This window comes from Lutjanus erythropterus, chromosome 4 (genome assembly GCF_056507025.1).
Source record: "Lutjanus erythropterus isolate fLutEry1 chromosome 4, fLutEry1.hap2, whole genome shotgun sequence".
NCBI classification, from domain to species: Eukaryota; Metazoa; Chordata; class Actinopteri; order Lutjaniformes; family Lutjanidae; genus Lutjanus; species Lutjanus erythropterus.
Window position 1 is genome coordinate 47,617,002 of NC_139320.1, and position 13,772 is coordinate 47,630,773.

Genomic DNA, 13,772 nt, shown 5'->3' on the forward strand with positions numbered 1-13,772 from the left:
TAGGAAGCAAAGCAATATACTGCTGTGGACATCAGTTTAAGTGTATGGTATAATTCAAATATTTTCACCACTTTAAATTGCTGTCACCCCTGTTATATAAGTCAGATATCGCGCTCTCCAAACCAACAAAACTCCATGACTGAAAGCATTAATTTTACCTCACAGAACACAGGAGCTGCTGAACTACCGCTGCCTCTATCAGTTAGTTTGTTTGTGTTATTGTGTGTCTTTGGTGTTTTATAAGGTTAGTTTGGATTCACTGAAGTCACACAATGACAAAGAAATCAAGGCAGATATAGACCAGCAACTCTGATGTTATGCACGGTAAACTAACTGATTTCCCCCATGGAGTCTGGTTGATTTGGAGTGAGTGATATTTGGCTTAAATAACAGCAGTTTCCAATCAGAAAAGGCCGTCTGACGGCAAGGAAAAGTGGTGAAAATATTCTAAATATATCGTACACTTAAATGATATTGTTTTTTTTTTTTAGGTGGCTAAAATTTGTTGTTGCTGACTCTGTCCATGCTGGTACTCCTGTCCAAACTGGAGGTGCATCAACCACCATCTACTGCAGGGAACACACTGACTATTTACAAAGTACCTCATATAACCCCACCTCAAACAACAAGACAACTATCCATCTAATATACTGTTTTCCATGTAGTATTCATTTCAGAATATATACTTTTGTAATGTCTTTGGTTTTTGTTGAAGAGGTCTGAGGATCTATATAAACAGCTATGTTTAATAACAGTTTTTTCTAAAATTACTAACAATAAAACTTTCCTATGATGAGGAACAACATGATTGTTGTATTAATACTTGAATAATACAAAAGAAAGTATCCCTCTTAATACTGCGGTACACTGTACCATATACAATGTAGTACTAAATATGTACTTATTTATCATTTCTATGGAAAAATAATGACATTTGGGGTAAGAGTGAAATTAACAAAAAAGGGAAATGAAAGCAAAATAAAGCAAAAAAGAAAGCTGAGGAGTTTGTTTAAACACGTTCACACGTTCTCTTTCCTCACTCTGTGTTCAAATGTCCACATGTTGTTCCTGAGCCCCAACCAGACTGAGGAAGAATTTGTGACTGAAGGAAGAATGAAGTGTCTGTTTCAGATTAAAAGGAGACAAACTTGGAGAAATCTCTGTGGTCAGTACCGGGCTCAGGAGGACGGTCGCTGATCCGGCTCATCGGTGGCCTCCGAGTCTCCGATGATCTCCCAGGTGGAGGCGGAGCTGCTCATGTGGGTGGGGCTCCGGCCGCTGCCCGACCGCGTCAGGAAGCCAAAGCTGCAGCCGACAGAGTAGAAAAGGCAGGCATGAGGTCAGAGCTGTAGTCGGGGATTACAGCTAAATATAGTCTGGGATTGACGAGGATCTCAGCACAGTTCCAGCTCCAGCTGACAGACATGAAACTGCTTTGATTCACAGATCTCTGATTCAGCTTTTAGAAGCGGTGGTTATTATTCTTACTTTGCATTTAATGATGTTATAGTGCAAGTGACAAAATAATTTTTTGTCTTGTCTTGTTTAACTGATCATTCCTTTTCTTGTTTCTCTTCAGTGATTCTAAGCTGAAAAAAAAATTATTTCAGATCATCTGTAGCAGAAGTGATAATACAAAATTAAATCTCATTAATTTAAAGTGCTCTGCTTTACTTCTTTAATAAAACAGTAGCCAGCCATAACCTAAGAATGTGCAAAAAATGGAGTGAGCTGTCAAAACGAAAATAATGCAGCAGTTAGGAGAAGCCATTTTATAAAACAAAATAAAAATAATTAAATAAAATAATTAAACATGTAATACTGCAGTAGATATCATTACACAGTATTGAGATTTTTGTTTATTGCAATATTCAATACACTGTTACATCCCTCGTATTTGACAACCTTGAGACTTCAAGAACGGAGAGAAAAAAAAGTTTCTGAGAACTAGTTTACTGCATTCTGGTGACTTTTAAAGAATGAAGATAAAAAATGTTAAGTACACCACAACAGCAGTTTTATCTTAAATGCTTTTCATTCTCAAAGTTTGCCCCTCTGGCATAAACTAATATTTATCAGTTTTCTTTCATTTATTTTTTGCCCTGCCTCCAAGTTTCATGAAGAAATAATGTATTAAAACACACAGACACAGACACACACACACACACACACACAGACACACACACACACACACACACACACACACACACACACACACACACACACACACACACACACACACAGTCCTGGCCAGACAAGAGTTGTCAAACACATTCTTCACTTAAGTAAATTCTCAGCCAGGCTCAGGTTTTCTCTCATCCAGACTCAAAACTATTTTCCCAAAGTTACTAAGTAAGTAAGATTTCCTTCCCTGAACGTCTCCTCCTTCCCTCCTGGTAATTCCCACTCCCTGTTCTTTCATTAGTTAAAGTTGCATGACAAACTTTTCTCAATATATGCACATTTTAGGGGGGATAGAATCAATTTTAAGGTTGCTCTGTTGAATTACTAACTTTAGTGTAAACATAGTGAGACTGCTATTGCACATACTGTTTGTCCAGGGAGGGTGACGCCTCCTCCTTGGTTCTCCCTGAGGTGACTTCCATTTTTTTCCCACTAAATTTTTTTTTCGGTCTAAAGGACAGAGGGTGTTGCACACTGTACAGACAGTAAAGCTGCCTGATTCAAATTGTAATTTGTGATTTTAGGCTATAGAAATAAAATTTGACTTGACTTAACAAGAACAGGTATTAAGAGTCCGAAGTGAAGCATCATGCTTCAGTTACTAAATCATCAGGGTTAAATCCATCTCAGGAATTTTGTCACGTCTGATGTTTCTCTTTCTCTTTCAGGGATAATAAGATAATAAGATAACATAGTTCTGAACTTGCCAGAAAAAGGAAATTAACTTATATTTTGTCAAAGCAATAACATAAACAGGGAAACAAAAATAACCAAACCACCACTTCCAAAAACCACCAAGTAAACAGATGACGACATCATGTCTAGGTTTTTGTGGACCAGCCTTGTGGTTTCATGTCTGGGCGTTGCAGTGTAGCAGTGCAGGCCGAAGCTGTACTCACAGGCTTTGAATACGTGACTCAGCTGGTTTGTCAGTGCCGTCAACTTCTGTACCATCTACTTCTGTCTGCCCAAACTGAGAACTCCGCTCCTCCTCGTCACTGGAAAAGAGAATAAAAGACTAGGTTCTCTTCTGTACGTATTTCTACACCGGCCCATTATTTCTGGATATCATGAATGTGTGTAAGAGAGACCTGCTGCTGCACTGGGTCACAGGAATCCCAAGCATCTTTGCCTTAATCAGCTTTCTCTTTTTGTTGATGGCAGAGCGGACGGCTTCTAACAAGAAACCAGGACACCTCTCCTCATTCAGGATCTCCCTGCAGAAACACACGACCATTTTCATTTAGGAACATTTCTTTAAAACTCACACATCTGAATTTAAACTGACTGCAAATGACTAAAAAGTGCAAACTTTTTCTCAGACCAATAGCAAAACCAGATACACAGTGTACCCACCTCTGGTAGTAGTTGAGCTCCTCCTGCACCAGGAACAGGTTGGTTTTGAGCTCGTTCCTCTCGAAAATGATGTCACGCACCTCCTTCTTGGTGAAGCACGGCTGATCAGGATCCTTCTGGTCAACCGACGACTTTTTCGTTGATTCACAAGTTGTTTTACTTGGACTGGTCTGATGGGAGAAGAGCGTCATCAGGAATTACAAACTACAAAAATGTTGTTAGATTCTTTTCATTGGAGTAGGTTTGAAAACAACTGTTATTTGATCAGTTATACAAGATTTAAATTAATTTTCAAATCTCTTACACTGGGCAGCACCAAATTAAGATTAGTTCTAAGAGCAAAGTTAAACATGAGTAAATCTATATTTTAAATTAAGCAGAACTCTGTTTAGTAAATCCAAATACATAGATGTAAATGGGAAAGGGACATTAAATGGAGTTTAATGAATATGCTTGCTTACCCAAATGGAAAAAACATAAAAAAGTGAGTGCTGTGGGCTCATTTGCATCTTAATTGTTTGCTAGCTTGTTTACTAAAATGTTACCTTGTTTGCTAGCTAGCTAAAAAGTTAACAAAGACAGAGAGGCTAACTAGACTAACTTCTTTACAGAGAAGCTCTAAAGTCTTCTTTGAGAAAAATGTGTTGTGCTGAATTAAAGGAGCAATACGGCCAAATACTAGAAGATTAACAAATAAACTGCAGGTTTAAAGAGGTTTAAATTTAATCTTTCTGAACTTTAAGCTAGTTTTAAAGTCTGGGGCAACATGATCTAAAGTTAAACTATGACTTAATTGCGCTTAAAAAATAATCCTTGTTGGTGCAACCCAACTTTATGTTGAGTAAAAGAGCCTCATTGAAGTTCAGAAGCACATAAGCAAGCACATTTTCACACATGTGAAACACAGACTATCGTACATGTTTTGACATGAAATAAAGGAATCATAACTGACATATATACTATATAATTATTCTGTGTAAGAGGCGTGCATACAGGGCCATTGCTGTTGGTTTGGTCCAGCTGTGCTTGGAGGTTTTCAATCATTTTGCTTTTCTCTTTCAGGTCAGCCTCCATGTCGGCCTTCCTCTCCACGGAGCTCTTCAGCTGGGCCTGCAGGACGTTCTGCTTGTGTCGCAGCTCTGCGTTCATCTTCATGAAGCGCTCCAACTGCTCCTGGAGCTGCACATACACACAGACAGAGATACATATGAACTACAGTTTTAATCATGAGCTGAAGCAAGACCCACTAAACAGGTTTAAAGTCAAGTTTTGTTTAAATATTTCCTGCCAGGTGTAAATACCGTTAAACCCAAAACCAACAAGGCAGAGCTGAAACAAAAAGACACTCTATCTGCATCTGTGAGTGGGGTGAAAATGTCTCCATGCGTGGGATTTGGACCAAAAGTCTGGGGTAAGAAGAGGGCAAGGAATGAAACCACACCATGTCAACACAAGTGCAGCATTCATTTTAAAGATGAAAAAAAATTCTAGGCATCCATTTGAGCAAACAGAGGCACTAGTTCAAGTTGACCATGAGCTGTTTTGTCACTCTTTCACTCAAGTCAACTGACTGTGAGTAAAAAACATTAACAAATACACACCCCATCATGGCTGTTGAATCATGTGGTATGCATGCCCTGACACACATACAGACACGTGCAAACAATCATACAAGAACACACACACACACACACACACACACACTAGGCGTGTGGGGGTGAAAATTCTGCCCCGACTTGTCTTAACTGCAGCTTAACCCTCAACCAGTAACTATGTGGATAATCTCTGCACTGTTCCCTGATAGTGAGAACACTTCCTGTCCTCCAGTGTGTTTATTGGTGGCGTTTATGTAATATAAATCTTCTTTTGATGCTGCATGTGATACATGAGTGTGTAATTATGTATGTCATCAGAAAAGCCAACATGCCTTTAAAAAACGACCTTTGAAGCCACAGTCACAGACATTATAATAGTGTTTGTGTGTCCACGTGTTCATTCCTGTCACACCAGCGAGGATCACAGCCTTCGCCCACTCTGGAAACACAGCACCCAATGAAATGACAACAAATGGTTCTTCTTGAGTTGAGAGCTGCTGTGCATGAATGTGTGACTTTTAATGAGAATGTGTCATCGTGCGTGGGCAGAGGAATGGTCATATGTTTGTGTCTGTGTCTCCTTACCGCCTCTACCTCCTTGGAGATGGTGGTTATCTCCTGGACTTTGGCCCTCAGCTCATCTCTCTGCCTGTCCACCACCTCCTTCAGCTTCAGCATCACCTCTCGCTCCTGCCGCTGGACACGGTCTGCATACACACACACACACACACACACACACACACACACACACACACACACACACACACACACACACACACACACACACACACAAAGGGTCAGGTCATGAAAAAAGGGGCCCTAAGCGTACATCCTTTTACAGGATGTATTCTTCTGGAATGGGTAGTATTTTATCGTTACATTAAGCTGTATAATTAATTGAAGGCTAACAGAGCCGTTTTAGTCATCCTGAGTGTTAAATATTCTCATCATGTAATAAACTAACCATGGAAAAGCAGAAAGCAGAGTGTTGACTGCATACAGGGTATGAAAATATACAACAAAGCTGGATACTTTTTTCCAGCCATTCCTACAATTTACATGGTGAGAAATATGGCTATAGTTAGGCATGCCACACTGTGTGTGTCCATATATTTTAACATAATAGCCGCTGTGTTTACAAGTATGTTTGTTTAAAGGGATAGTTCATCCCCAAAAATACATATTTTTCCCCTGGTCTGTAGTGCTATTTATCCATCCAAATGTTTTTGGCCTGAGTTGCAGAGCTTTGGAAATATCAGCTGTAGAGATGTCTGCTTTCTCTCCAATATAATGGAATTAGATGACACTTGCCTTGTGTTGCTCAAAGCACTAAAAAAAGAAAAAGAAAGAAAGAATCATGACCCTGTTACTCAAAATAATTCACAGACCAGTTTCATGTAGGAACTACTTTCTTTCTATTGGAAAGAATGAAGTTCTGGTAGATTCTATAGCTGCGTATAGATGGATAAATATCACTACAGGCCAGAGGAAAAATATGTATTTTTTATTTTGGGGTTAACTGTTCCTTTAACCCTCAGGCCCTCCTGCGACCTTTTAGGGCTTTTCAATTGTATGTTTTGCTCCCATTTTGGCAGTTATTATGCTGAGATGATGATATCTGACAAAGATATGAATTTTGGAATTTCAGCATCAACACTGAAAAAAACAGAATTTTCCACTGTCCAGACAAAAAACTCAGTTTCCCCCTGGAACCTTTTTTTGTCCTCAATGACTATCATCAAAAACACTTATTTTCATTCTACTGCCATTGCAATACAGAAATGTGAAATCCTGGTAATTCCTCTGTAGCCCTGTCATTCAGAGGCTAAAAAAATACACACAGAAAAACATTACAGATGGTTTTACAGATGTGGTCTGTAAAATCAATGGTTCTCACTGCATTTTCTTTGATTCAAGTGTTTGAAGTGAAAAGATAAAAAAGTGAGCAGAAATCCCCTCATAGCAACATGACCTTTGCAACCATGTCTGCATCATAATGAAGCAGTGAATCCCTGCAGAGCAGAATGTAAACAAGGCAGCGAGGTGCCTCGATTAGTTTATGCAGGTGCACATGAGAAGTTATAAATTTAGCCAGGACCAGAAGTGCAGTTTATTTATGGTATCCCTTTTAGGGCTGCAGGAGGGAAAGTGTGATTTTTTTTGTATTTTTTGTAACAGCACAAAAAGTAATAATCGATCAAAATCAGCGTTGTTGCTAATCATTGACATTTCCCAGACTGATAATCCCAGCAAAAAAAAAACACTTTGCATTCATCAAATAGAAAATAATTCATTTTTTGTGTAAAGAAAAGTGTCATTATGTAAATAAACTGGCATTTAGAGGGTTAAAATTATGAAACTGAATTATCATTTGCTATACATGACGAGGACTGGAGTTATTGATCAAAAAACAAAAAAAAAAGTTGTTTTTTTTTTTCATGTTTAAACAAGAATGTCACTGACACTTCAGCCAACATGAAGCCAAACAGCAGGCTTTTACCTACCATTATAAGACATTCATTTAACAGTGCCTAAACCAAATGAGCAGAAATCACTATGCTGAGACACATTCTGCTGTTTTTGTCCTCTCATCGTCTGTTGTCTGAATTTCAAGTTCTTGCTCATTGAAAGTGTGTACTTGCATTATTATGCTGTTATATTATAGAGTCAACGCCAAAGAAACTGATGATGTTCACTGTCAAACATCATGGACGATGGATGATGTTTGGTGGGGGGAGGGGGATTATGAAAAGTTGGCAGGTTAGCTACACTGAGGAAGCTATGAAAACAATAGTACAAATAACATTGAAAGAAACACATTAACAGCGGCCCTCAGAGCAGAAACACTGCAGCCTCCAGTTTAACAAAGCGTCTTGGGGTCAACTTACCATGAAGGCTTATAAAGAAAATAATAAATTGAGATGAAGTGCAATGACCAGCAGCAACAGCTTCCTTTCATTTTCACTCCCAACTGAACTTTGTCAGCTGAGACAATGTCAGGAAAGACATTTCACTGTTGAGTTTCTCTGATATATGTTTAATGCATACCACACATACCACAAATAACATTCCATTCACCTCTATTGTACTGGAGTGGAGGGAGGAATCTATCTCTGACGTGGATATCTCATAACCTGAGCAAATAAAACCAAAGCTATCACACAGATACAATAGATATCATTAATAGAAAAACTGGTGCAGCAGCAAAACTAAACTGTCTTTTAAACCACATACTGCTGTCCCATAAAATTACTATTCATTTCCTTAAACTGAAATAATCAACAGCCATGTTAAACTTCCCCTCAGCTGAGTGAAGCACAGGAGCCCAACAGCAGTCACATAAAATGAATGATCACATTCACCTGCCACACGGCCTCTTGTCAAATAAATCACTAAAGGATTTAGATGGCATGTTTTTCCTGTCAGTACAAGAAAACAAGAGTCAGCAAAGACACTCCACCCCACTGGCTCACTGAAATTTAGCAGTGAACACAAGAGAGATAATATCTTTTCTGTTTCACTTTCTAAAACCAGTTATAACATCAAAGATGTTGCCAGAGAGAGAAGCTCAGAGGATTTTAGGTTACTTTAGGTTAGGTTTTAGTTTTTTTAAGGTTAGTTTGATGTTCTTTTAGGCTAGTTTTAGGTTCTTCAGTTAATTTTAAACTGACAGTTCACCTCCAGGTGTGCAACTGATCCATCTAGATATTTTTGGTGTGACTTTTGGAGATATAGTCCATAGAGATGTCTGTCTTCTCTCCAATATAATGGACCCAAATGACAGTTGGCTTGTGGTGCTCAAAGCACCAAAAAAAAGACAGACTTTGTTGTGTGGAGTTTCATGTAGGAACTACTTTCTTTCTAGTAGAAAAAAAGTAGTTCCTCTCCTATCTGTAAGAACTTCTACTGCTTCAAAAATAACTGCACTATAAACATTGCAACGACCAGTTTGACTGCTTCCTGCAGCCTCAGTGTGTGTGACTGTTAACCCACTGCTTTGAATCTGCACTGTAGTTGGTTGAGACGCATCTTCATAGAAAGTACTGCGACATACATTTGCATTCAGTAGGAAACTGCATAACCAAATGACTGCGAGGTTAATTTGCTTATTTAAAGAAGAGGGATCATAAGGACATTCACACCAAATTCAGATCCAATTCTGTTTGGAAAAAATACTTGAGTGTTTCCCTGCTGTTTACGGTGCTTCTTGAAGCAATAAGGTATAAATAATGCTATGGTGTCTTTGTGATATCATTTAACAACATTTATTTGTTTTATGTTATCTAAAACTTATCAACTGGGGCTATAGAGCGGGCCTAAGAACACAAAATGTGTAAGCCACAGATTTCCAGTTTATACTGTCAACTCAGCTCTCACAGATGGAAAAAATCCCCATGATTCCCCCAGACTTGATGACAAATTCATGTGTTAAAATCTTACTTTTCAGGGTGGGATTTAAACTGTCATGTGAGTACTATAAACAATACATAATACAGAACAGTGAAAGGCTGCTTTTGGAACAACTAAATCTTTTGGAACTGATTTTTGGAAGCAATTTAGTGAACACAGCCCAGAACAACTCTTCACATATTTCACGTTTATCTTCCGAATCTTGGGACATACCTTCCTGTGCATGGCTGCCCTTGAGCCTGCTCTGCAGCTCCTCCCTGTCCTCTTGGAGCTGCTGCACCTGGACCTGCAGCTCCTCACACCTCCTTCTCCACTGCTGCTCCTTCTGCTGCAGCTCCTGCTTGAGAGGACAGAGGACAGACTGTAAAACCGTGACGTCAGGGACAGGATACACAGCTTTCTGTTTAAATCTCATGAGCATGTAAGCATTTGGCTTCTGCTGAACAGGCTGGATCCAAACGGGTTTGTCACTCTGTTGTTGAGTCCTTACAGATGTTTTGTTGAAATGGTTCCAAGACATCACACCACACCTCTGCAATTACTTTCTCAACAACTATTGAAAATAATGCTGTCTTAACTAGAGTGCATTGATATTATGGATTATAGTATAAGGGTTAGACATGCTGATGGATAAGCAGAAATATATTTTACATGATGTAGGTCAAACAGCATAAAACAAATACTTTGTTAAGTAATGAAGTAGTACGATCAAAAGCCTTTTTAAAACAGGTAATTGCTTTGCTTTTATTAAGGCAGTTGAAAGATTGCTTGTCACAGTCTCACAACAATGACGTCCTTTGTTGTGTTAATATATGTGTTAATAAACCTTAACACATGTACTACAATGGCAGGCTCTTGCTGTGGAAGTCCAGCACAAACTTCCCTCTGACTGTACTGTCGTTATGTCACAGCAGCATTTCACTGTCGTCTGATTATTTTGTGACACTTCATACTTTTATTTAAGTACAACTAAGAGGTGAAATAATAAGCTGTATTTCCACCCATATGGCTGTTTACTTTAAAAAGAGGTTTTATATATTAGGCTACACGAACTCACACATGGCCAGATTAACCTGCTTGAGTCAAGCCAAAATTGAGCTGCTGGTGCCCTATTAACCTCTATTTCGTGTTAGACTGCATATTTCCATTCAAAGTTTCTGTTAATTGAATTGCAACAAGCTACTTACCCCACACAGTGAACCTGCCCTGGGGCCCTGGGGCCCTGGGGTCCAGTGGCCCACTTTGCCCTGTTGATAGTTTAATGTACAGCATTCAATAAGCTCTGAAAATTGTTAATCCTATGCCACACTAACTCTGATCAATAATTTTTGAACATCCATATTCATTATTATTAAAGATGAGTCTGATTTACAGTGATATCTTAACTTTGATACTTAAAAGGGACAGTCCACTCCAAAATACACACTTTTCATCTTAACTGCAATTCTATTTGTCCATCTAGATAGTTTTGGTGTGAGCTGCTGAGTTTCGGAGATATCGGCCATAAAGATGTCTACCTTCTCTTAAATATAATCTAACTTCATGGCACAAAAGATACATTGAGAAAACTCAACAGCTATTCCTCTTTCCAGAAATGACCCGGTTATCAAAGATAATCCACAGACTTTGTTGTGAGCAGTTTCATGTAGCATTTACTTTCTTTCTGTGGTACAAAGAAAGTAGCTCCTACATGAAATTGGTCCCAGCTAGGGCTGGAGCTATTCATCAACATAATCGACATGTCATTATGAACAAGCTGCAGAGAGCAAGACTCACTGCGGTTATCTAAAGTGAGGGAGGATTTTAGACAGTGACACAACAGTTTGCTTCTCTTTCGCTCCACAAACTGGATATGACTTATCACAGCAGGACAAACCGCACAAATGCTGGAAGTGAAGCACTGAGCAATCTGTCCTCCCACAGCTGTTTACTTTCTGTCAGCACCCAAACACAATATATGAGGATTACCAACACAGAGAACATGTTTCTGTTAGTAGAAGTCACTTAACATAGATAAGAGACATTGTTTTAGAGTTGTTGTTTTTTTAATGTATTTTTTGGTACCTTGAATAACACAAGTGCCATTCCATTATATTTGAGAGATGGCAGATGATCTTCAAAACTCAACAACTGACCAGGGCTGTGACTGACAGTTATTGTTATAATCCAGTAATTGACCAATTATTTTCTTGACGAAACAACCAGTAGTTGTTTGGTCTATGAAACGTCAGAAAACGGTGATAAATGTCGATCAGTGTTTCCCAAAGCACAGAAAGACGTCCTCAATTGTCTTGTTTTCCCCACAACCCAAAGATATTCAGCTTACTGACACTGAGGAGTAAAGAACCCTAAAATATTTACATTTAAGAATCAGGAATCAAAGGATTTTGACATTTTTTCTTAAAAAATTAGCTACTCAAATCAATCAATCGATCATAATAATAGTTAATTTAATAACCGATTAACAATCCGCGATTCAATATGACTTTGTGACTTCAAGGTCAAGATTCAATTCAATTTTTTGATTTAAAGATTTTTTATTTTTTACTGTGCACGGACAGCTCTGCCATTGTGAGATTATCAAGTCTTGATTTGTAAAGGGTTCATCCCTAAAACGATCGTCTATATGTCTGTATGATATAATTGTTGAACAGACCAGAACTCTTTTCACCAACATATTTAGAGATGGCGCAGCTTAAATAATTTGCCAACAAAAACAGACGAATAAATATGAGAAGAATGCAAAAACAGAAGTTGGGGGGACGAGCAGGAGCGACCGCATCACGCTGCGCGCACGGCTGGCGAATTCGCACTAGTTCTGATAATGTGCTACTTTAACGTATGTTAACTAATACCTGTCTCACAGTAGTTAGCTAGCTAGCTTCCTTTTAGCCAACGTAGTTAATACCTAACGTTCTCTAGAAGAAATAAAACATTTTCCTACCAAAGGTAGCTACTGTGTCGCATTACCTAGCTAACACAGTCCTGTACACGACTATAGTAACCTATGTACAGTTAGACAAAATGCAAATTAATGTAAATGGTAAAGGTAATAATCCCCAATGTTAACCTTTGTGTGAACTAGCTACAACACCTCGTTAGCTAAACTGTCATGCGCGGTTGCCTTGACAACAAAGGGCGGCGGGGCTGGTATTTCAGGTTAACGCTGGCGGATTGATACAAATTAGACTAGTCAGTAACTGACAGCCACAGTAATGTTAGCTATTAGAGTTTATATCATACTGTATTTCAAGTTTTCCGTTTATTACTGACTTCATAAGTTCTATACAATCCTTCTGAATACGTTTGTTATATTTGGAAGGTGTCGGCCATGTAACTGGTCTCCCTCTGCCTGCCTGTCAACCAACGTTCGTTACGTAGGTTGGATGTTTGTCACGACACTGAATACACCAGACACACTGTCGCAGAAGTGAAGCACTGTTAACACAGTTGGCTCTTTGGGATAACACACACACACACACACACACACACAGTGGGTAAAAAGAACTGGCGCCTGTAGTATACTGTTTACAAAACACTGAGAGGATTAAACGCTGCCATGTTTCTCACCCGTATTTCATTTTTATCGTTTCCCTCGTCGCTCTCTTTCCCCACACGTTTCTTGTGCTGTTGCAGCTGTATGGTCTCGAAGGTCTTGAGCAGCTCCTCTTCCCTCAGTTTGTGAGCATGGTTCCTCGACGCGAAGCTCTCCAGCAGCTCCAGCACTTTCACGATCTTCGGCACCAGACCCACGACGCTCTCTCTACCGCAGCCGTCGATAAGTTTCTCTACCTCGGTGCCGATCAGTTTGGCTATTTCGTACACATCATCCACGGTCAGAGCCGAGAACGTCCTGTCAAAACAGCCCTCTGTCTGTTGCTGTCTGTTGGTCTCTGTTGGATGTGCTGCTTCAGGTTCCTCCATGTCTGTAAGTCCCGGCAGCTCGCTTCACATGCTCCGTTTCAGCAATCGAAACCGACAGATTATAAAAGTGAAAACAGCAAACTAGTGCTGGTGTAAAGTTTAAAGTGCGTGCATTGTTGAGCTCGCGCCGCAGACACGCCACAACATGACCTGCTCCTGTTGCAGCAACACGTCATACATCTTTACGGCGTGGTCACATTAACACAGCCTACCAAAAAATACAAGGACATCGAGTACTCTGCTACACACTGTAGTACATGCACTGCTGGACGGTCCAGGACAGTATAGTCATACACTCTACTC

At 39.4% G+C, this 13,772-nt stretch overlaps 1 protein-coding gene across 2 annotated transcripts; it reads right to left on the reverse strand.

The window, feature by feature from the left end:
• Positions 1 to 580: 580 nt before the first annotated feature.
• rilp (Rab interacting lysosomal protein) lies at positions 581 to 13,748 on the reverse strand. 2 transcript variants are annotated; one of them, XM_084718169.1, is made up of 8 exons: positions 13,116 to 13,748; positions 9,759 to 9,885; positions 5,721 to 5,842; positions 4,534 to 4,719; positions 3,541 to 3,710; positions 3,276 to 3,401; positions 3,084 to 3,182; positions 581 to 1,305 (listed from the first exon to the last, which is right to left on the reverse strand). In XM_084718169.1, the coding sequence occupies exons 1-8, from the start codon at positions 13,467 to 13,469 to the stop codon at positions 1,179 to 1,181; spliced, it is 1,311 nt and encodes a 436-aa protein (XP_084574295.1). In that variant the 5' UTR covers positions 13,470 to 13,748; the 3' UTR covers positions 581 to 1,178. The 2 variants fall into 2 exon arrangements, with proteins under 2 accessions (XP_084574295.1, XP_084574294.1); XM_084718168.1 differs by having other exon boundaries at positions 9,759 to 9,882; positions 13,116 to 13,747.
• Between the last annotated feature and the right edge of the window lie 24 nt (positions 13,749 to 13,772).